Source organism: Oxyura jamaicensis, chromosome 14, assembly GCF_011077185.1.
Source record: "Oxyura jamaicensis isolate SHBP4307 breed ruddy duck chromosome 14, BPBGC_Ojam_1.0, whole genome shotgun sequence".
In the NCBI taxonomy this organism is placed as follows: domain Eukaryota; kingdom Metazoa; phylum Chordata; class Aves; order Anseriformes; family Anatidae; genus Oxyura; species Oxyura jamaicensis.
In genome coordinates, this window is record NC_048906.1 from 8,724,583 (window position 1) to 8,747,522 (window position 22,940).

The 22,940-nt window shown below is 38.7% G+C and overlaps 1 protein-coding gene across 3 annotated transcripts in view; it reads left to right on the top strand.

The window, feature by feature from the left end:
• SMG1 (SMG1 nonsense mediated mRNA decay associated PI3K related kinase) overlaps positions 1–22,940 on the top strand; it is a 67,717-nt gene that overhangs the window by 760 nt on the left and 44,017 nt on the right. The window contains exons 2-9 of one of the 3 annotated variants that reach the window (XM_035339134.1): positions 2,966–3,035; positions 8,293–8,456; positions 12,236–12,391; positions 16,861–16,997; positions 20,663–20,721; positions 21,458–21,671; positions 22,452–22,577; positions 22,683–22,755. In XM_035339134.1, the coding sequence (XP_035195025.1) occupies positions 3,016–3,035; positions 8,293–8,456; positions 12,236–12,391; positions 16,861–16,997; positions 20,663–20,721; positions 21,458–21,671; positions 22,452–22,577; positions 22,683–22,755 (949 nt within the window). In that variant the 5' untranslated portion in view covers positions 2,966–3,015. The remainder of the gene's footprint in view (positions 1–2,965; positions 3,036–8,292; positions 8,457–12,235; positions 12,392–16,860; positions 16,998–20,662; positions 20,722–21,457; positions 21,672–22,451; positions 22,578–22,682; positions 22,756–22,940) is intronic. The other 2 variants (XM_035339133.1, XM_035339135.1) reach the window with 2 other exon arrangements.

Consider the following 22,940-nt stretch of genomic DNA (forward strand, 5'->3'; position numbering starts at 1 on the left):
GGGCTCTTGGGGGTTGGCAGTGGGGTCCTGGGGTGGGGGGTGGGGCTGGTGGGGGGGGGGTTCCTGAGGGAGAAGGGGGTCCTGGGGCAGTTGTGCTGGGGGTCCTGGGATGGGGTGGGGGACTCTGGGGGTGGTGGTGGGGTCCTGGTGTGGGGTGGGGCATCCTGGGGTGGTTGGGGGGGGCTGGGGGCCTACAGGGGTTGGGAGGTTCAGGGGGGCTTTGTGCGGGCTGATTCTTGGAGGCCAAAGGAGTGCTCGTGCAGATTAACGAAATAGTGCAGGATTATTGTTTTCTTAGCTGGGGAAAGTGGCTGACCTGTAAGGAGAGCGGGGTGGGAGCTTGTGCAATGCACTGGGTTTAAAGGTGTGTTTGTGTCCACTGCTTTAATTCATAGTAAGTGAAACTCCAGGTCTGTTGACATCTTCGGTCAGGTGTACAGAGCGTGGTCAGGGCCTCGGTTACCTCGGGTATACCCCGTGCCGGTGTGTTTGTTGTGCCACCCAGCATTGCTATTTTAATAGTTTATATTCTTGTGGAGATAGTGTTGGTGTTTCTTAATTTTTATTTTCTTAATGTGGAAGTTTGGGGATTTTTTTTAGTGTTTTTGAAACTCTAACATAGTATGGGATCCTGCTTTTAAAATTGCCAGCACAGAACAGAGGGCCGTGTGCTTGGGAACGTATTCACCGATGACAGTCCCAGCCACGTGTGATTTGGACTGGGGAAAGCGAGTGGGTATGAAGGTAGATCTTGCGAAACTCAGATGTCACTTCAGTATTTACTATGGAAGAAGCTTGCCTTGTGGTTGAACAGATAGCGGTGCCACCTCCAGGGGTAATGCTAAGGACTCAAATGTTTGGTTCTTAATGGTGTGCGTGCCACGGTCATTTAAATTCTAATTTCTTCTGCTGTTGAGCTGTTTGGTTAAATAACTTACTATAGCGGCATGGAGCTGTGACAGGTGGGTCAGGCTGGGTGTTAGGACAAGAATCTTCACCAAGAGGGTGGTCAGGCTGTGGAATAGTTCCCAGGGGCAGTGGTCTCGGCCCTGAGCCTGCTGGAGTTCAAGAAGCATTTGGACACTGCTCTCAGACATAGGGTCTGATTTTTGGGTGGTCCTGTGTAGAGCCAGGAGTTGGACTCGATGATCCTTGTGGGTCCCTTCCAACTTGGGATATTCTATGACTTTATAACTTTTTCCACATTTAAAAGGAGTAAACTTCATTGGTGACATCCTATAGCATCTAGTTCTTAGTGAAGATTTTTGGCATGTATGAAGTCTGGTCTCTCCTACTCCTTAACTACTGCCTTGCTTCAGATTCGTGGGCTGCAGCCTGGAGTTCTGGTCCCTAACCATTCTCCTGCAGTTCCCACATGGAAGAAATTGGGTGTACCCCTTGTGTCTTTGCAGTGGATGGCTTCTATAAATGCTCCCTGGTTGGATGTATTAACTTGTCACAGGTTTTATGTATTAGTCTAAAAAATGTCTTGTAGTGTCTAGAAAAAAGACTTTTTCCAGTAAACCGTTGCCTGCAGGGGTTTCAGTTGTGTTAGAGGTGAGAGTAAGGACCTAGCCACAGAAATGCTTTGCGTGATGGTAAGGTTGGGTTAAGAATTTGATTTCTTTCCTGTGTGTCTGATTCAGGTCCTTTCCCGGGCTGTAGTTTGAGGCATCCTTAACTCTCGAGCACAGTTGCTGTAAATGGCATTGCTAAAATAATTATCCAAAAAGCGACATGAGAAACAATTCTGAAAGCACTACAGAAAGTGCGGCAGGAAGGGGAACTTCATGGTGTGTGGATGGGGTCTAGGTCTGTTTCCATCAGGTTGTGTAATAAGGTCTCCTGTGGAGAAACACCTAACTGCTCTTGACTGATGTTTGTAAGAGTTTAATTTTATCCCTTCCTTTAAATATTTGTGTTTTTCAGTCAAGTGAGAGAACCCAGGAATTAGAAATGTTCACCTGGTCCCAAACAGATCTCACATTTCTTTGTGTTTTGTGTAGGGTTTCTAAATCTCAAACTGATAACTTTGGCTGTATGGGACCTGTGGGTCTACACTAACATTTAAGAGTGAACTAGAGATTAATTTAATCTTTGTTGTTTTGGCATTAACTAATTTTTAAGTGATTCATATGGGCTGTTGAAAGGAGATCTGTCCCATACTTTGGGCAGTGAGTGTTTCTCTTCTGTTTTGAATGTGCTCCTGGACAGCCCCCCAGTGCAGCATATATCCAAGTATAGTTTCCTTCCTCTTTCTTTTCTGTTGGCTGTTAGCTTCTTTTAGCACAGGTGATACTGCTGGGAAGTGCTTTCTTGCAGGGCATAGAAGAACATGGCTAAAATAATGAAAAATGCTGTAGTTGTTTCAAGTTGCTGAGGGTGGAGAAGGAAGCTCCTGATGCCTGGGTGTATTATCAGATGGATTGTGCTTTCAGACACACTCGTGTGTGTAAAAGTGGCTAGGTAATTGCCATTATAGGTCTAGATTCCTCTCAGTTTTTAGTAATGCTAATAAGTACTGGGGCTTGGGGTGAAAATGGTCAAACTGAACGTAGGAGCCCAGACGAGTCTCTAAGGGAGAGTAGTTCTTGATTAGAATTTGATTTAAAAAAAAAAAAAAAAAAAATCTTGTGCCTGCATGAATGCAGTTGTATTTGTCAGATGCATATGGACTGGTCTTACTGTGGTGTGTGTACTGATGGACCCTCTGTGTGTTACAGAGGAAGAAGCTGTGCTCATGTGTATGGACATATTAGTGTGTGCACAGAGGTGTGCCAGACCCTGAATTAAGCAACACGAAACTTTCTGGACAAATGCTGGGTGTATGTGGCAGAACAATAAGGCAGTGGTTGTGCATTTTTTGTTCATCTTGAGAAAGCCTGATGAGATCCTGTCCCTCTCTTCCAATCTTTACAGCTTTCTAGACCTTTCATTCTTTTCCCTTTCCTTTTTTGTTTGACAGGTTGTCCTGTGTTTTCCCTGATATGACTTCTGGGGGAAAAAAATAACTTCATGTCAGTGCAAAGGTCAAGGTATGGCAGAGTAGATTCAATGTAGTACTGAAGATTGATTATACAGCGAAATAAGTAATACTTCTCTTTCATAGGAAATGCTGTGGGTGGCAAAACAGTTCTTAAGTACTTGTAGTACTAAGCAGGAGGGAGAGAGGAGAGTGGCAGGTCAGCCAATGCTGTGTGCACCATGACTTTCTTGTTCTTAGGCCAAAGTGAGAAAGGGTAAGATTTTAATTAACAGGACCTCTGGCTCTCTAACAATAATACAGGTTAGCAGGGGTGTATATGGAGAAATGAAAAAGAAAGTCTTGCACGTGATAGAAGATCTGGAGGTGGCTTATTAGACACAGATTCAATCTTGAAATTTGTTCCTGAAAATGAAGTGTATCCTTCTTGTGAAATGTAAGTCAGTGCTAGGAATTCCTAATTCCTGCTACCACAGTGCCTGCCAAACCAAGTTATGTTCTAGGTCCCCACCAGTCTAGAAATCATAAGAGAAGACAGGAAAATATGATTTTTGTTCAAGGTAGCTGTCTCCTAAGCAGGAGAGCAGTGTTGGACAAGTACCCCGTGTTCAACATGAGTCAGAGCAGGAGGTATCAGCAGGGAGCACAGAGACCCATCAGAGGAAACAGGCTAAGAAAACAATGTTTGGAGCAGTGCATTTTCTGTGCCTGTAAAGGGCAGAGGTGTGTCTTTTACAAGAAGCAAGAACTAGTAACTGTGTATATGGCAATAAAAAAAGGAAGTGAGTTTTAATGTGTATGTACATACATAGAGAGACCACATAGTCCCAGATGTCAAAGGCAAGCTTTTGAGTAGAGAATGAGTTGCAGTATCAGTTTTGACAGTAATTATGAAAAGGTCAAGGGAAACCTTGGGAAGAGGTTCAGTGGACTGTGTGGGAGATGTTGAACAGGAATAGGTTCACTTCTGAACCGGTAACAAGTAATTCTTGATCTCCCTTCACATCTGAGTTTGTTGAATATGCTGATAAGGTGGGAAGGTATGAGATCAAAGAGCTTTTTTGGTTTGGGGAGGTGGTTGTTTTTTTTTTTTCTTCCCTGGTAAATTGGGGGAGCTTGAGTTCGCAATGTGAAAGTCTTTGTTTTTAATGTGAAGCCAGAGGAGACCGAGATGTGTGAAAGATGAAAGAACACAGAAGTGTGTCAGCGGGAAGCGAAGGGAGCTTGGAGAGCAGATAGGCTTCCAGGCAAGAGCAGCCAGACAAGAGCAGGCCAGGGTTATAACCAGCCCAAAAAGGGTTATCAGAAGATGCCTGTGGGAGAATAAGGACAGAGTATGTTTCCCTGACCTTCCCTCCTAATGTCCATCCCAGGATAGAAGGGAATTTTGGTGAGCTACTGAGTAAGCAGCGGTGATGCAGCCTGAGAGCCGATTGGAAAAGCTGCCGTTACCGCAGGTCGTTGTCCAGCAGTGGAGGTGGCAGGACTGCAGGAGGAAAAGAGGGGACTCACTGTTACTTCAGTAAACGTGGCCATTTACAATTTTGCTAAGCTTCTCTCAGCCCAGGAGTAGGAACAAAACCAGGCTTTGAGGTGGGCTCAGCCAGGCCTGGGGGCATGGCTCAAGCTATGAGAGAAGAGCGTGGCAAAATAGGTAAATGCAGGAGGGGGAGCGAAAGAGGGTTGTCATTGCTCTGCATGCCAGTGGAAGGAGGGCTGGAAACTTAATGGGAAGCTGTTAATTTGAGTGGGTACAGTCACTCTGTTTTAGATGTTTTATTGATAAACATTTTAAGTAGTGAAGAACTGATGGGCACGATAGCAAATAAACTTGGCAAATAATCAAACTGACTGACTTAAATAAGATCTCTAGTACACGATAGATGTATCAGAATAAATCATTCATCTGAAGTGTGTATTCGGAAAAAGTAAAATAGAATAGAATAATTAAGCAATTTTTGTCTCAAAATAATATCCATATGGTACAGTCGCTGAGAAAGAATTACGGATAACAAATAGTATGGCAGATTGCTTCTAACAAGTTTCTTGGACCAAAATTCTCAAGGTTTCCATACAACCAAAGAAACAAAGTATTTTTGATCAGCCTATTTTTGCTTATTCTAGATAAAGACTTCTTTAAAGCTAACTGTTCTCAGCCATGCTTTCTTCAGTCGTACAAATTGGTGTAGTCAAATCTTGCCGATACTTTCGGTGGAATTGGATGGACTTGTCCACTAGTGGGTGTGTAGGTTAAATGGAAATAAAGCCAGGTAGCATCTCATGAAGTGGCAAATAAGCTTTTGAAGCTACAGTACAAGATAATGTCACGTTCATTCTTGCAGTTTCCTATTCCAGCATTGTCTAATGCCATGCTTGTGTTTGTACTTCTGCTCATTGGTTGCTAGCATTGTGTGTTGATTTTGGTGGTGCACCGTGTGTGTTCGCTTCAGCGACAGTGTCCATGTGTGTCGGTGATAAATTCGTATTTACATAGACGCCTCTTGAAAGAGATCAGCGAGTGTTGCATCTGTCCCATAAGCTCACCTGCCCGTTGGCACAGCGCAGTGGAAGTGGAAGTCGTGCCGTGTGGGCAGGAGAAGTGCTGTCCTGAAACACGGGCAGGCACCACACAGCCAGGAGCACAGTCCTTTGTGTCACCTGGCGTCCACTGGGGTGCCTGCAGCAGGTGAATCTTACTCCAGGCTTCTCTCCAAGCAGAAGCCTTCAGGTCATTGCGGATCCTAGAGGCCAGCTGGGTCCCAGAACCTGGTTCTGCAGAAAGCAATATCTTTCCACGGGGTATTTTTTTTCTGTGTCATAAAGAAAGGGCAGAAACTGCTGGTTATCTAAACTGCATCTTTGTTGTAGTGGGAACTAGTGTCTCTTACAGGGATACGTGGCAGGGAAACGATACACTTTAAATAAGGTCTTACTCACCGTTTTGGTTGGGTGACGAGCTGTGAGCTGGTTAGCTTGCAGAAAGCTCTTCCCAAAGACAGGACTAATTAAGTGTGGAGTTCTTCCCAGAGAAACAATGCCCTTATGTACTTTGCCACAATGGGAAATAATACAAACTGTTGAAAGGCTGAGCTGAGGTTAGCTGAGAACACGTGTCGTCCTCTAGCTGTCCTCTAGCTGATTGGGGTACGCAGTCTCAGGAATTGGGTGCTTAATCAGCTCGCGGTCAGCCTTGAGAATTGCAGGCTGTGCTTGGCAGTTGGAGATGATACAGCATACAGCACGCCACCCTAAAAAAAAAAAGGCAATGCTCTTTGGGGAGGGAGGTATGCTATTAAGAAGCCATCAGTACTTAAATTTATTAATTGAAAATCTGTCCGTCTTTTTCATTGAGAGGCTAAATCAAGTTGAGTTCTCTGTAAGAGATTACCCTTCCTCAAAGTGGGCAGGGAGTCCCTCGAGGTTTCAGGGCAGGGAGAAAATCTGGGGGCTGTGTACCTGGTAGGAGAACTTGTACACTCTGTAAGCACATTTACAGCTCATACCATCTGAAGAAACCCCACAGAATTTTGTTGTTCAACATAGTTTAGGTGAGTGATGAAGGTCCGGCTGTATTTCTGCAGTCCTGGTTGGCTGTCACGAGCTGAGAGTTGCAGCAAGGCTTTGCCTCTCGACTGGAGCAGCCTGCTGGGTGCAGTAGTCCCAGCAAGTGTTTGGCAGACCGGTAGCTGTGATGCCAGGGTGACTACCGAATGGAGAAAATAGCCTTAATGTCTGTATCTGAAGGTGACTTGCTTACAGAGCAAAAGGCACTCACACCTGCCAAGCAAACCTGGGGTCAGCCTTTCACTGTGGAAGTGTTAGCTGGGATCTGAATGCAATGATTCAGAGAAAAGGGCAAAAGTACAAGTTTCTTCTTTTGAACCCTTGTCCATTTTGATAGTATATCGTCTTTAACATTCTCAAAGGGGTAAAATACCTGGAGATTTTCTTTAATTGTCTTTGCAAATATGAACCCTCATGATGTTACTCTTCCAGTTGTACTGAGGAAGAGCTGTGTTTGAAAACGGCAGGCCTTTGAGATAGCTGAAGTACCAGTAGCTTTCAAAAATCTTTATCTGACTTTGTTTTTCCTTTTTGGCCTTGAGATGCATTTAACTCCTTTTCCCCGAGTTTTGCTACAGGTTCTAATCGCAGTGTTCTTTTAAAAAGTAAAAACGAAATATTTTTTCCCAAGAACTTGTGGTGTTTGTCCTTAACACAACTTGTAGTTAATTTACAGCAACAAAAAGGAATTACGTGCTGCTTTTTGCGAAATAACCGTATGTGCTATGCAAAGCTTTAGAGTTTGCTTAAAAAACAAAACACACAAATTGCTATGAGTAACTTCAATAGTGTACTTCCAGATATATTTGAGATGTACAAAATTCTGCCAATTTTTGTTTCGGATGGGTATTGTTTTACTGCTTTTAATGTAAAACCTCTAGTATTGCTTGAAAGAGTGAATTTACAGTGCTTGGTTGAATTTAGAATCTGAAATGTTGTGCATACAAACGTTATACTACATTTGAGTAATGGTATTTTTAAAAAGAAAATCACTTAGTATGTCCAGGGAGGCCAGTTGTCTTGATAAACTTTCAAGGAACATGGTGAAAATTGTTCTGGGATATAAACTGGCTTTCTGATATGAGAGTTGTTTAAGCTTCATGCAGATTTTTTTAAAAAAAGTCACTTATTTGCAGGTGTTGCTCTAAAGGATAACAGCTGTTACTTTACATTACATGTTTTTTCCTTAGTAAAGCCTATTTTCTTGTTTTGCAGTTTTTGTTTGTTGTTGTGGTTTTTCTTTTTTTGTGAAAACTCAGTATGTTATTCCTTTGTCGATGATCAGTTACGTGCTAGTAACACCTCCCTTTACTAACTGGGTTTGCATGGCTCACTAAAGCCCATATCGTATTGTGCAAATGTTCATCTGTGGATTAGCAGTGACTTTCACAAACGGGAGACAGTGTGGTACAGAGCTATTCCTAACTGTATTTTATTTTTCACTTCTGGAAGTAACTTGCCCTTATATCTCGTGTGGACATCTAACTGAAAATACACTTGAGAATGTCCTGACACATGGCACTGACACACTGGAGTGCATTTCCTTTGCATGCGGTTGTATTAATTAATCAATTCTAATCCCAATGTGAATTTAAGGTCACCTTTTAAAAAGCAGGTTAGACATGCAGATTTTTTAACACAGGAAAATACATTTGGGATTGTCATTTAAGTATGTTGCATTTATAAGTGAAAATGTGAATCCCACTCCTGTTATACCAATACATAAAATATTTTTCTCTTTATAGAACTGACAGTGCATCAGCTGACCAGGACAATTTAAAATACTCTTCATCCAGAGATCGGGGCAGTTCTGCCTCCTATGGATTACAACCCTCAAATTCAGCTGTGGTGTCTCGACAAAGACACGATGATATCAGAGTCCACACTGACATACAGAATGAAGAAAAAGGTACACAGATTGCTGTTTCATGTGTAATAAACAAGGGGACGTTCAGAGAAAGGCAGTAAACTTGAAATGGTTGAGAAACCTTGTTTCCTTTTTTTAAAAAATGCACTGAGCTGATACAATCCCCTTTATCAGGGATCAAAGAAAAGCTGTGGCTGAAGTGAGTGGTGAGACAATATGCAGTTGCATTAAGAGAAGAATATGAGAGAAGACTTAATATGTTACCAGAGGAGTAGTATTCTGGATATGTCTGGTCTGGAAGTTGTAATTTTTTCTTGAATAGTGTTTAGTGCTTCTGGTATTGAAAATGGGCTGCCTGATTAAATGGACTACTGCTCAGATACAGTTTTTTGGAAGCTTTACTGCAGCAAATTGATAGTTTGGGGATCAGATCTATATTTTAGCGTGAATGGAAATTTCTATTTTTTTCTGCCTGTCTTTTCTCTGGGGGGGGACAGGGGGAATACTTTCTCTAGAAAACACTTGAAAATTTAAAATAGTATCCATGATGAAAAATAAACCTGTATTCTGAATTCTAATATAGAGATGAAATATGAGGATTTTTTCACTTGCACGATCACTTCCTAGGCCATGTTTTCTTCAGAAATGCAAGATTAGTGAACTCCAAATCTCAGAGTAGTATTAGTGTGGAAGTTTTTGTTCTGGAACCTCAAAAGCATTTACATTCCCCCATCTTGTCTACTCTGTAACTTTTGTAAACAACTGCATGCTGCGTGTTAGGGGAAGTTACAGCTGAGTGCAGTGATGCAGATTTATTTTTCATAAGTAATAAGTTTTGTGAGTAGGATAAATGAGCTTGAAACAGGTATTTGTTTATATGCATACCTTCTGAACCTTCAGAGCTTGTTAATTTTAGCAGAGAAACTTACTAGAAAGCAGATACATTTATTTATCAGTGTGTTTGCTAACATGTGGAGGTCTAGTGTGATTCAAATGTTCTAGGTTATTCTTAAATACTTAGAAGTGTGGTAGAGTATAGTGAAATGGTAAGGTTTATATGAATTCAGGAAGGTAGTTTTTTGTGAAGATGCTGGGTAAGTGCCAGCTGAGAAGAAAATGTACCTCTCTCTCCCTCAAGTACTGTACTTCACAAGGCATGCTCTGCTACCTCAGCACCTTATCTCAGCTATTTTGTTTGATTGTGACTTGAAAAGAGATGATTAGGATATTCTGTACTGTAAAACCAGAGTTCAGGTATTTATAATTCATTTTTATTTTGGGAGAAACTTGTAAGCTTACAGATGCCGAGTAGTGCCTTTAACTGAGAATTTTCAGTTATTCTGCAGGAGTCTGCCAACATGGAATTTTCATCTTAAGAACTTGTAGCTTTTCTCTTCGGGATGACAGTATATCATAATAGACATAGAATCTTTCAGAAACTTCTTCTCTTTTTCAGTTACTGGTGTTAATAATAAAAATTCGAAGTTGATAATTTCTGGAAGTCCTGTTCTGAAAATCCCCAAGGCTGGGCAGTTCTGCAGCCTCCCTTAGCAGCCTGTTTAGTTCTCCTGGTAAAGAGTTGTTTTCTCATATCCAGTTCAAATTTCCCTTGTTACAACTTATGACTATTGCCTCCTGTCCTTTTGCTGTGCATCTCTATGATTAGTTTTTTTTTAACCATCTTTCACATTAAATAGTGGAAGACTGCATTTAGATCTCTCTCCTTTATTTTACAAAATAAGACATGAATTTGCAGATGTAAGTTTATTAAACTAAATGAAAGGCCTCCTGGGATTTGCTTATATAGATGAGATACTGTCCCTTTCAGCATCATTTTTCTGCCTTTAGGTTTTATTACTATATGATGTGCTCAGTCCTTACTGCAAAAAGAGACAATATGCTAGTATCCATGTTGTGGTATCTGTGTATTTCTGCTAAAATTAATAAGTGATACGGCTCATCGTATTCTTATTTGGTCTCAAATGTGATATTTTAATTGAGTTAATTTAAGAGTATTTTTAATTTAAGATTTTGAAAAACTTTTCAGACCAGCAGATAAATCTCTGAAGAGAACAACAATGTAATTTACAGCCTTAATGCCTAGAAACCTAATTGCCGTGCTGTTTCTAATTACTCAAAATAATGGCAATTTTATGTTTCATATTGTTACCAAAGATGTACTATGTATACATCAAGAGATAACGTAGGTTTGTTTTAATTCATTTAAGATAATGTCAAAAATGCTGTAGCAAATACCAATTCCTTAGCAAACAACCAAAAACAGCTGGGATTTTGTGCGCTAGAGGGAGTGTATGAAATAACTTTAAGAACTCTATTTGTACTTGGTAGCATGTGTATTTCTGATAGCTGATGTCTTTGCTCCAAATGTGTGATTATCTGATGTCTCCAGTTAAATAAAGTTCTTTGTTGCTTTGAATTTTATTGATATACTTCTCCACACTCATAAATACATTTATTGCTGTTAGAAGTAGTTTTCTTCGTAGGGCAGTGTTGGTTTGTTATGACAAAATAATGTTAAGGTGGCATACGTGCTACTTAGTTTAAAAATGTAGTTTAATGTTGTAAATCAAAATAAACAAATTATATTTACTGTAGGTGTAACTAATGACAACTGAGATTTTGAATAGGAGTTTCTGTAATGGTAAGGTAGCCTTGTGAGTATAAAATTGCCCAAACTTCTACTGATAGTTCTCAGCTTCCTTTTATCAAAAATTTTGCCTTCAAGATGGAATTTCTTTTTTACGTCTACTAAGGTCCAGATCCACCTTGATGTTTGGATGTTTTTTTTATCCATCCTTCAGTCTTAGAACGTTGCCTCCTCTTACACAGAGCCACCTCTACCTGCCCCTGGCTTACTTTTATGTACCACTGCAGGTGGAATTGTGGAAATGCCTTTTTTGAAAGAAGTCTTGCATATCTTTTGTTGCTCCAGGTTTTTTTTAGGTGATTTTTCACTGTCTCAAGCAGGGGAAGGCACTTTAGAAAGCTGGCTGTGCAGCTGGCCTTGAAAGTGAGCTCTAACACACTGAGGGAAGTACTGAAGAGGCTCAGTGGGCAACTTCATTTCTCCATAGTACTGTGGAGGAAGGAATTGCCCCTCAAAGTGGTGTGGCAGACTGAAAAAAAAAAAAATGGTTTCATCATTTGAGTATGTAAATACTTGGATCTAGGTGTAAAAATGATAGTATTACTCCAAACAACACGTTTCTTTCTGTTTTGTTACTGAAGATGTACCATGTTTATATCAAGTGGGAGAATGTAGGATTGATTGCATGCAGTTGTTTAAGATAATGTCAGTATTAATGTGTGAAAATACTGACTGTTGTATGCTCAAAGAGAGTTCAACTTGTATGTCATTTAAATAATCCATAAGTTTTTCAAAGTGTTCTTTTATTTTGGCCATTTTACTGACACTGATGTGAATTTCTAATGAAAACTGTTGAAATTTGATCTGCGTAATCAAGGAGCAAATAAGGGAATGCATCTAGGCTTTGTTTAATAGCAGGTTGATATGAAAGGCCTTGTAAAATACAAGGTCAAAAGTAATAACATCAAATACAATAAAATTACATGAAAAAAAAAACTATTAAAAATAAGCTATTGCAATAGAGTTTCATATTCACTTCAAAGAAAGAATTATCAGATTCTGAATGTGTGACCTGGAAACTTAAAAAATAAAGCAATTTTGCATGTGAGAGGGAAACGTTCAATTGCATATGAACTGAATAACTCAGAACATGCTACCCTACTAAATGTATAGTTTGTTAGCCTGTTTTAATCTCACCTTGCTTTTCCCACAGGTGGCTACAGTGTCAATGGAGGATCTGGGGAAAATACTTATGGTCGGAAGTCGTTGGGGCAAGAGCTGAGAGTTAACAATGTGACCAATCCTGATTTTACCAGTGTTCCGCATGGGAATCGTGCTTTAGCCACAAAAGACATGAGGAAATCACAGGGTAATGATTCTACATTTTTTCTGGAAAAGGTGGTTTTCTTTTGGCAACTTCTTGTGTTCAGAATGTGAAAAGTTCCTTATGGTTAGGCAACCTGTGTGGATTTTTTTTGTTACATACAATTTGATGATGTTGATAGAAACTGTCATCTTCAGAAATGTTTCTAAAAAACACCAAGAAAAAAAACAACTCTAAATTGCTTTATTTTTCAGTAAAGGTAAGGAGTGGAATTTCAGAAAGGCTAAAAGAAAGGTATATTTACTGTTCCCTGCACTGAGACTTCCTGCATGGGTTAGACCTCTCAGCTAGAAGGCTTATACTATCAGTTTTTAAATTTCCTTTTAAAAGCTTTTGAAACCTTAATCAATGTGGCCAAATGTGGCAAAGAGACCAAGGGCTCCAGGACAGTGAATAAGCTCTTAGATTTGTTGGAAATTGATGCTTCGGTAAAAAGTCGCCAATAAAGAGTCCCTAGTGTGGGGAAAATGCGTAACGGTGAGCTCAGCCGTTATCTGTTCTCCCTGGCCTGCAGGTCAACAGTCATCGCATCGTACTAGCTGATTAGTCAGTGGATGTGTACTCCTGAACCGGCCACAATACATGCTACCTCTTGCTCAGCTGAAGATTAGAGACCAGGGAGGAGCTGGAGGCATAAGAAGAAGAAACGAAAGGAAATCTGGAAGGGTCTTGCAAGAGGGTGCAAGAATGCTGGGCATGTATTTTGAGAAGGAAGGCTTTAGTTTTCCTACTGTTTGGATTTAAATCATGGAGTTAATTTTTTTTTGTTTTGTTGTTTTTTGTTTTGTTTCTTAAAACTGTTCCAAGGACATTTGAAAGAAAATAGAAACTCAGTTATGACTAAGCACTGTCATTTATTGCATCACTTATAATTTATAAGTGGTAGCTGAGCCACTGACAAAAAACCATGACTACTCAATGCCAGATATTTTTTAAACATACAGGGACATGGGGTTTTACATTTTAGAGGTGGAAGAAAAGCCTATTCAGTGTGCTTTGCAGGTGGAGGAACTGAGGTGCAAGCAGTGACGTGATTGATACAAAAGCCTGATCTTTGGAATGGGTTAAACTCTCATTTTGTAATCCTGTTCTGATGTCTTAAAATTTTTCAGTGTTCTTAAGTGTCTTAAGTCATGTACGTGCAGAGGAAAGAGAATTGTCCAACAGAACTTAGTATAAATAATATTTTTTGCAGTGGAATTGTGAGGGAATTTGCTGTTAGTATTGGCAGAAAATTCAGACTATTCTATGTATGCGAGCACCTGTTTAATCAGTAAAATGTTAGTAATCTTGTATGGCTGAAGTCACTACCTATGACTTGTATGCTTGTGTATGTATTTTGTCCTTCTCTAGATGTCAGATTTTGAGTCTCCTTGTTAACTGGGGTGTCTTTGCTTTTAGGTTTCAGTAAGTCATTTTGATTTTTTTCATAGCTTCTGTAAATAAATTGGGATTATGTTGCTACGGGATCTTTGAAAATAATTTTATATTTTCCTGTCTGATATGTGTGTGCATTCAGAAAGTTTAAATATAAATAGTTATCTTCTGTGAGTTAGTTTACATATGGCCAACACTTTGCATTTTTTTCACAAAATGGAATTCTTAAAATGGAAGTCTTATACAGGTGTTCATTGACCAGTGCTTTGATAGGATAGCATCGGTCATGTTGATGGTATTCTCTTCTGATTTTTTTTAGGTTGTGATTATGGCTCAACAGACAGTTAATGGTTATTGTTTTATGGAGTAATGTCAATGTTTATCAGGCAGTAACTGATTTTTTAAAAAAAAAAAAAAAAACTGCTTTTAGTAGAGAGTTTTGAACAGGATGTCTTGTTCTAGCAGAAGTTAGGTGTCTTTTCTACCAGTAACCTTGGTGGGTTTATTTATACAGTTCTGGTTTTAGGATATTTTTTTTTATGTAGGGTACTGCAATGTTTTCAAAATAAATTAGACAGTTTTCCACGAAGAGATTATAAGCAAAAAGATAAACCCAGAGAAGACAACACTAAAAAGTTGCAAGATGTGGATTTAACTAATTCGAGGTTTCTAGAAAACTGGACTAATTCAGGAAAAATTAACAAAAAATTGGGCTCTTCTAAAATTTAAGAGCCAAATAACATTTTTCTGGGAATAGGAGATAACTTGCAAAGATGTAGAGTCTGTTTATTAAAAAAAAAAATAGTAATAACTAACTTTCAGTGTTTTCCAAACCACTGTATCCTGTTTTGCCCTTCAAGATCAGTATCTAGGGACCTAACCCAGCTGATGCTGGTGTACTTTCCCTCGTGTTTGTGAAGTGTCAGGGGTCAGCACAGGCTGGGAGTTGCAGGCGACACGTATTGTGTGTGGTCCAGGTTAGTGTTCAGCAGAGTTTAGCTGGAGACACTGTAGAGTAGACATTTCTTTCTCATGAGCCACATCTGTTTTCTTGAAGAGGACTGTGTTGAAGGGCTGTCAGTACATTGAATTGTTCAAGGACACATTCATCGTTCTGTTTTGAGAGGCTTCGTATGTGGACAGCGTAGCAGCGAAGGACGTGTAGATTCTGTTCAGCTTACTGAAAGCTTCATGTATGACAAGATACTTTCCTAGTAGAGCGTTCACATGGAATTATTTATGGATAGCAGTTGCACATTTTGTTATGTGTACTGTAGTCTGAATTAATTTCCACCCTAACCAAGCTTTTAAAGAACTTTCATTTTTGTTTATGTATGTTTTGTCTCCAAACAATTCCATTTGAACTTTCAAAAAACCACATTTTTTCCCTAAAGGTCTAGTGACCTCCTACTACTGCCCAAGTTTTAAAGAAAATGGTAGATGTGGGACACCGCTGGGCAGACTGCGTCCTTTGTAGCAGTACTTTTCTTTCTTTTCCAAGGGTGGTTTGAATTATTTTTCCCATATGGGTCACTGTGCCAGCTCCCTTTTTCTGAAGTTTGGCTATGTATTGACCATTGGCAGGCAAGCGAGCCTTCAGCTACAGCTGCTAGCTGAACTCTGGGCAGAAATAAAAGGTGATCCTCAGAGGCGAGCAATCATCTAGTGTAGATTGTAGTTCTTGGAATGGCAGCATCACTCAGGAAGACCACAAATATAGCTGCAGAAGATGTCTCTTCTGATCATGATTCCTTGTGTGATTCTCACCAGCCACGCAGCTTTTTCTCCACTACTGAAGACTGCAGTTTCAAGATAAAGCAAGGGAAAATAAACTTAATTCTTCCTCAGTGGATATGAATGCCTTAGTCTTCTGTAAAATCAGCAACATCTTGAAACAAGCTCTTTTCATACCTGTCAGATAACATCTCAGCATGTCTTATGTGGATGTTCTAGCTAGGAACAAAATGTATATTTGATCCTCATACTCATCTTGCTATTTTAATGTTTGCTAAGCCTCCCTAATCTTTCAGAATGTCAGGTGTCTTCAAAGTTCATTGCTTAAACTGATGCCTGGTGAGAAACCGATTATTAAAGCTGATTTTATTCATACTCTCTTTTAAAATTCAAAAAATAAAGACCTGGGAGTAAGTTTGAGAATATTCTTCATGACCGTAATGCAGAAGGTATTCTCATGGGAATGACTGATGTGTTACATAGCAGAGAGATCAGTCATCTTTGGTAGCCCTGTGTGTTGTCATAACTGTCACGGTGACTAAGAAAATCTTCATGTTCCATGAATCTTCTGATCTTTATCATCACAAAAATATCTAATGTCAATCTCTTGAAAAGAAACCTTGCTTCCTTTTTGAAAAAAAAAGGAGAGGAATTACTCATATGACTTTAGGAAGAATGTATTGCAATGGGTTCCTAAATCAGGGAAACTGGGTTGTGATCTTCACTAGTATGAGTAGCTCTGCTGGTCAACTTACAGGAAGTGTTTTCTTAGATGCTGCTAGTTCTGCTGTATTATGATCCACTAGAATAAAAGACTTAAATGAGTAGCCACTGCACCTTTGCACAGATGTATGCTTCTGTTCCTCTCCAGATCAAGTGTATACCTTTTCCTTTTCAAAGCAGAACCCTTCTAGGTATCAGAAGACTGACTGTAATCTGTCTTTTTGTGCTGAAATGACAGAGAAAATGCTATTTCTTGGTGGTTGCTTGAGCTTAAATCTGTTTATTTGCCTCAAGAAACAGCTTGCTTTTTTTCCAAAAGGTTTGCTTTAAATATTATTTGTTGAGCTGTTTTATTCATGTGTTCAGCCAGAAATCTGTTTTAACCTTGATGAGGTTAAATCATTCTAGCCAGGTGCTAGTCTGTCTGCTGGAAGAGATGAAGTATTTCGGTAGCTAAATTATTTTTTGTTTTCCTCATCTTAGCTTTAAAATAAATTTTGTTTTTTTTTTCTTAAATTATTATTAAGTCTTACCGAGTATGCAAATGCCCATTTCAGGCAATATAGTTATTGTTGATAGAACACTGTAGAAACAAGAAATGATTGCCTTTTCTTTTTCAGAGCGATCGTTGTCTTATTCTGACGAGTCTCGACTGTCAAATCTTCTTCGGAGGATTACTCGGGAAGACGACAGAGACCGAAGACTGGCTACTGTAAAGCAACTGAAAGAATTCATTCAGCAACCAGAAAACAAACTGGTTAGTAGGTTTTACTTTTCCACAGCATTGGAGCTTTTTACAAAACTGTGTTGTAAAAATTTGAGTATTGGGGTATGTTTATGAGGAATATTTTATATACAATAGAGGAAAGCGTATTGCTGGATTGCCTGTTCATTCTCTGGCATTCAGTAAACTTTCTGTTGCTTGATTATTTATGAAAAACTGCCCTACTGAGTATGTGAGCTGCAGAAATAAATCTGGCATTCACTTGTTTGTTTCTGATTGGTCTTTCAAATATACTCTAGATCCTTTAGCAAGAAAATAAGGAAAAAGCAAACCAAACACTCTGCTATCTTGTTCAAGAGCTGTTTCTGTATTTTAAATTAAAAATGTGCAGATATTTTTACAGTCTCACACATAGCTTGTCTTATAGTTACTGAGCTTTCTGGCTAAATGTATACAAAAACTGAGTTACAGGAGACATTCTCTGTCTTATCCAGGAGCATGCTATCCCCATTTGGTTTGTGTAGCATCCTCAGATGAATATCGATGTTTTTTTCAGTAGCTTCCTGTATGCTGGGCAAGGAAGAAGGGTCAGTCTAATCCTTTGGAGTAAATACGACACCTTATTTTTGGAAGGAGGATTATTTGTGTGTTACAAGCCAATAGGCTCTCTTGAGAGGAAGAATGGAAATTCTAAAAATACTTTGATTCCATGGTTTATATTCAAGTAAAGAGTATTTTTATAATTAGTCTTAAAGTAATTTTTATCTTAGATCTGAATCTCACCTGGAATAAAATTGCTCAAAGCAATTGTCAGTTAATTAACTGACCATTAACTGTCAGCCCTTGTACCATAAAGGTACTGCAAGCAGAGGTTAACTTCAGAGAACACAAGAAGTGAGCGGTGCTGTTTTGCTGTAATATTTCCTCAATAACTGCTCAATAGGAAGAGTTTGTGACATAGTCAACGTGTGCTCATAACTGTGATGGAGACTGGTAGAACCAGTAGGAGGCTTCACATCACTTTAACATCTTTTTGGTAATTTGAGTTGAAGGCATGTGTACGGTTATTTTGTCAGCTGTTGTAATGGGTATTTGTCCAGATTCGGGTTGCAAGTCTGACAGCACGTTACTGATTTTCATGAGCAAAGCTGCAATCTCATGGAGAAGAAATTGCATTTTGTTTTGCATATTTCAAACTGAGAATACTGCAGAATTTTTGTAAATACAGATTTTTTCTAGCAAGATGGCAGTATCTTTGTTATACTGTTGTATGCAACATCTTTGGCTTAGGCTCCACTAAGGCTTTGCTGATACAAAAAACACTTTGCTTCCATTGAGTTGCTTTTGGACAGGGAAACACTGGGAGTTGCAGAGATTTGATGCTACAAGTTTGCTGTTTGATAGGCGGTGAATTTGTCAATATTTATGTAAAAAGATAAGTTCACAGTGAGAAGAGTGTAAAAGTGTGACAGTTGCAGCCCCTGTTTTTCAGTAATTGATGCGTACTTATCTATTTGGCCATCTGTTTTTGAAATTTGCAAGCTTAAACTCTGTCTACAGGTATTAAAAATTAACTGCAGTGGCTTTTGAAAACAATTGCTTGGTACTGGCTTCTGCTTTTCAGTCATCTTGGTTATAGTAATCATCTTATTAGATACTGATAAATGCAGGCAACATAAGGAAACCCTGAATCCTTAAAGATTCCTGATGTTTATCAAGCATCTGAGGACAAACAAAATGTGCTCTGGAAAAAACTAGGATGTAACGTTCCAGATGTCGAATCCTTTAAACTTGAAAGGGAGCCCACAATTTTTTGGCATTGTGTAAAATGAAAAAAAAAAAAAAAACCACCTTTGTATTTGGATCCTCTTTTGTGGGGGAGGAACAAAGTAAGTCTGTTTTCATTAGGCCTTTGTTTTGTTTTTAATGGGTTGTTGAGCTCTAATATCCTCAAGTGTTTCTAAAGGATACGGGGGGATAAAAGTATATCCCAGTGTGGGTATGAATATTTACTACTACTTATTTTGAAGTAAAGTATTAAGAGGTTTTTGTTTGACTCCTCTCCCCGTTTATTTTTGAGACCTTAGGAGTTACCCCTGTATTATTTAAAAAGCAGTAGGTGCAAGTTTAAATACCCAATACACACTTGTAGGTAGTGCTGTGATAGCTTAGTTGCCTTTCTGAAATCTGGCTGCAAAAGTGGACTGTTTCTATCCATATTTAAAAGAAGTTAGTTATTTCTCTTACTCTTAGTTAATTAACAATTGGTAATTCTGCTCTTTTCCAAAAGGTGTGACACTTAAATGGTGAGACTTGGATTCTGTGCACATAGAGATAAGCAGACAGACTGTGTGAAAGCCTAGCTAGTAGTTCAGTTTTGATTTCAAACAAAATCTCTGATAATACAGGGGCTTGGAAAGTAAATGTTTTCCAAATTTATTCTTTTTTTAAAAAATCGTTCTTATATTTACAAAACACTTGATTTTTCTGTAAGTTAGGTTCATTTTTATTTTATTTCTTGGGACATACGGGAATTGCCGTTCTGATGCCTAACTTGCTGGTGACAAAGTTTGTACTCACTAGCAGGCAGAACATTAATAGTTTGTCATTTAAAAACTTTTTAAAACTTCTCCCAGCTAGCAAGCAACAAGTTCAGCTATCAAGAGATCCCACAATGTTGAGCATAACATTTTATAAAGGACAGTGCTTAACCTAGCAGCCATTCTTGCAGTTCTTTACATCATTAAATGTAGTTTAACAGAGTTCTTGTTGGTCTTGGGGTCAAAACGTAGGCGTGTTGAACAAAGTGAAGTAGTAAAAGTAACTAGGCATTGCCATTGCTGTGTAATGGCATTGTGCTCCAGCTTCTAAACTGTATAGATGTCTTTTTTCCCCTCTCTTTTTGTAGCCTCTTTTGCAGACATCAGGCACGCTTTTAAAATGTCTGTGTGAGTTTTGAGAGGCTAAGTATGTGGACCGCCCCCCCCCAGTGCTCAGAACTTTACAAAAATTAAATAATATCACCATGTTAGAAGATTAATGTCTTTCTAAACAAAAGGGAACAGACCTTTTCATTAACCTGTCAAAAGAGCTTCTTGATAATACCTTGTTTGTAATAGTGTTGTAGCTAAATGTATTGTTTTGCAACTTACCTCTAATGTTTTTTCAGTGCATATTAAGAAAAAAAATTCTGATTATGTTTACTGAGAATTAGTGGTTCATCAGTAATGTTTCATCCCCAGAAAACAGTACTGCATTTCTCTGTAAGTGTTGCCTAAGGAGAAATGCTAATACTCTAGACTATTATCAGATCAATTAAATATTCTGCTGATACACTCGGTTATTAATGTAGGAGACCAGGTCTTCAGGAGACACTCCTGATGAGCTGTATGGTGAGTCTTACGTTTATGATGTAATGTTATTAACAAGAACTAAATTTAGAACAAGACTTGATAGCAGGCTGCCAGTGTATTTTCATGGCGACTGGAAATAAATATGAAATACAACATGTAGGATAATATTGCAGTATTGCTTAATATAGTTCCTGCTAGTCTGCAGTGGCTATGGAAAGCATCATAGCATTCTATTAGCAAACAGAAATGCCAGGGGTGTTTTTAATGTGGGTGTAAACAGGACCTAGTTTGCGCAGGTTATTGTAGCATTATGATGTTTATGCTTTTATGTATCTTATATTATAGGTACTAGTTAAACAACTGGATAATATCCTGACTGCCATTCATGATGTACTCAATGAAAGGTAAGCTAGAAAATTTAAGCAGTTTAGAGGTTTTAAAGAAGAAAAAAAAAAGTAATGGCACTAAGTTCGTGATTTTCAAAAAATCAAGAAGGTTAAAAGAAATTAATTCCCTAACTTTACTTGGGCGTGACAAAAAATTAGTAATGGGACAGAAATGGAGGAAAGTTAAGATTCATAGGCATACCAATGATACTGTTAGATTGTTTAGAGTACGCTTCATTGAGATAATTTTATTGTACATGCGTAGCTTTTATGCTGTAGGTAGCATGAATTCTCAGCTACATTTAATTGCTTAGGCATAGTATTGTGCTGCTGTGGTTATCTAGTTTTAAAATTGAATTTAAGGTTTTTGTACAACTTGATCTCATTCATACATCAACTAGGAGCATATGAAGAGGTAGCTCAGGTATGTGTGGTCTTTAGAGTTCAGTGCAATTACCCCAGGTCAGCTCTGTATTAAGAATTTTCTTTCTTGAATAGCTTGTTATAAGTAGATTGGCCAATTTATTCTTTTATTTAAATTGATTTATTTCATAGAAATAATATTTCATTGAAAATTTATTTCACGTTTTTATTTTAACTTTATGGTCACTGCAGCAGTTAAATAGGAGGGAAGCAACTTCATTTATGCTTGTTTTTCTCCTTGAGAAAATGTTTGAATTTGTTCTTGGTTTCTTCTGTTCTGTTTTAATGTCTGGAGACTCTACATTTCTTTTTTCTCTCCCCAAAAATACAGTAGCAAATTGCTTCAAGAACTGAGACAGGAAGGAGCTTGCTGTCTTGGCCTTCTTTGTGCTTCTCTGAGCTATGAGGCTGAGAAGATCTTTAAATGGATTTTTAGCAAATTCAGCTCATCCACAAAAGATGAAGTTAAACTTCTTTATTTGTGTGCAACCTACAAAGCACTAGAGACTGTAGGAGAAAAGAAAGCCTTTTCATCTTTAATGCAGGTAAGACTACAAGTTTAAGCAGGAATATTAATGATTTTTCCAGTGCAATGCTTGAATTAACTCTTAAACTAGGATGAACAATAAGTAATACTATGTTGACATAAGTGTAATTAAAACTGGCAGGGAACTTTGAATGGAGTTCTTTGGTTTTGTTAGAAGAAAATGTCAAGTCTTAGTACGTATTTTGATGCTACTTTTTAGTGTATGTTGCAGATTGAAGATGAAGAATCTTGTTGAGAACAATAAAAAACCAACAAAAACACACAAACAAGTGGAATGGTACACACAGCCTAGTGTGTTAATTGCTTTGATTTGCCACCTCCTATTTGTAGTGTCTAGGTTGAATTTTTTCTGGATCTGGGACAGAACAGGATGTGTGCATACTTGATCTCATGCTCCTAGCTTTAGGGTCTTATTTTGGGTGTAGAACTGCATTCAGGTCTGTGCTCCAGTTTAATATTTTAGTTCCAGAGCCAGAAAGGTTCAGCAGGAGAAACAAGCTTAGAAACACCTAGTTGTTCTGTGGCTAAAGAATTTAGTCTGTCTGGATATGCCATATCTCAAGCAAATGTTCAGTTGAAATGGTTCTCTTGAAGCCCTATATGTGATGCTTTTTACTCTTTTCCTCCCTGCAAAGAGTGTTGAGAAGTTTGTTTGACTTCAAGTAGCTTGCTAAAAAATGTTGGATGTTGAGTAAATCAATGTCTTTACATGGTAACTGTTTCACATGTGCTAATGAAGTGAAATGTCTAATAGCTTTGCTTTGCTTTTACTTTTTAGCTTGTAATGACCAGCCTGCAGTCCATTCTAGAAAATGTGGATACACCAGAGTTACTGTGCAAATGTGTCAAGTGCATACTTTTGGTGTCCCGATGTTACCCACACATTTTCAGCACCAATTTTAGGGTAAGCTTAATCTGTCCTCTTCATTTTCTTAGTTAGAAAATCTGTTGTAACTAACATATTGGGTAACCAACCTTTTTTTTTCCCTTCCCCAAAACTGCTTTTCAGGACACAGTGGACATACTGGTTGGGTGGCATATAGATCACACTCAGAAACCTTCGCTGACGCAACAGGTGTCCGGTGAGTTTGTCCAGAGTTGCTAATGTCCAGTCTGGCTTGCAGGAGGTATGGGTTTACTTACACAGGTTGGGTCCTACTGATGTGGAAGCTGACAAAACCAAAATGAGTTTTTGGCTGTGTAACGATACATTTTGTTCCTAATGTTTTAGTAAACTTGTGTTTGCCGTTTCATGCTGTAGATGGAA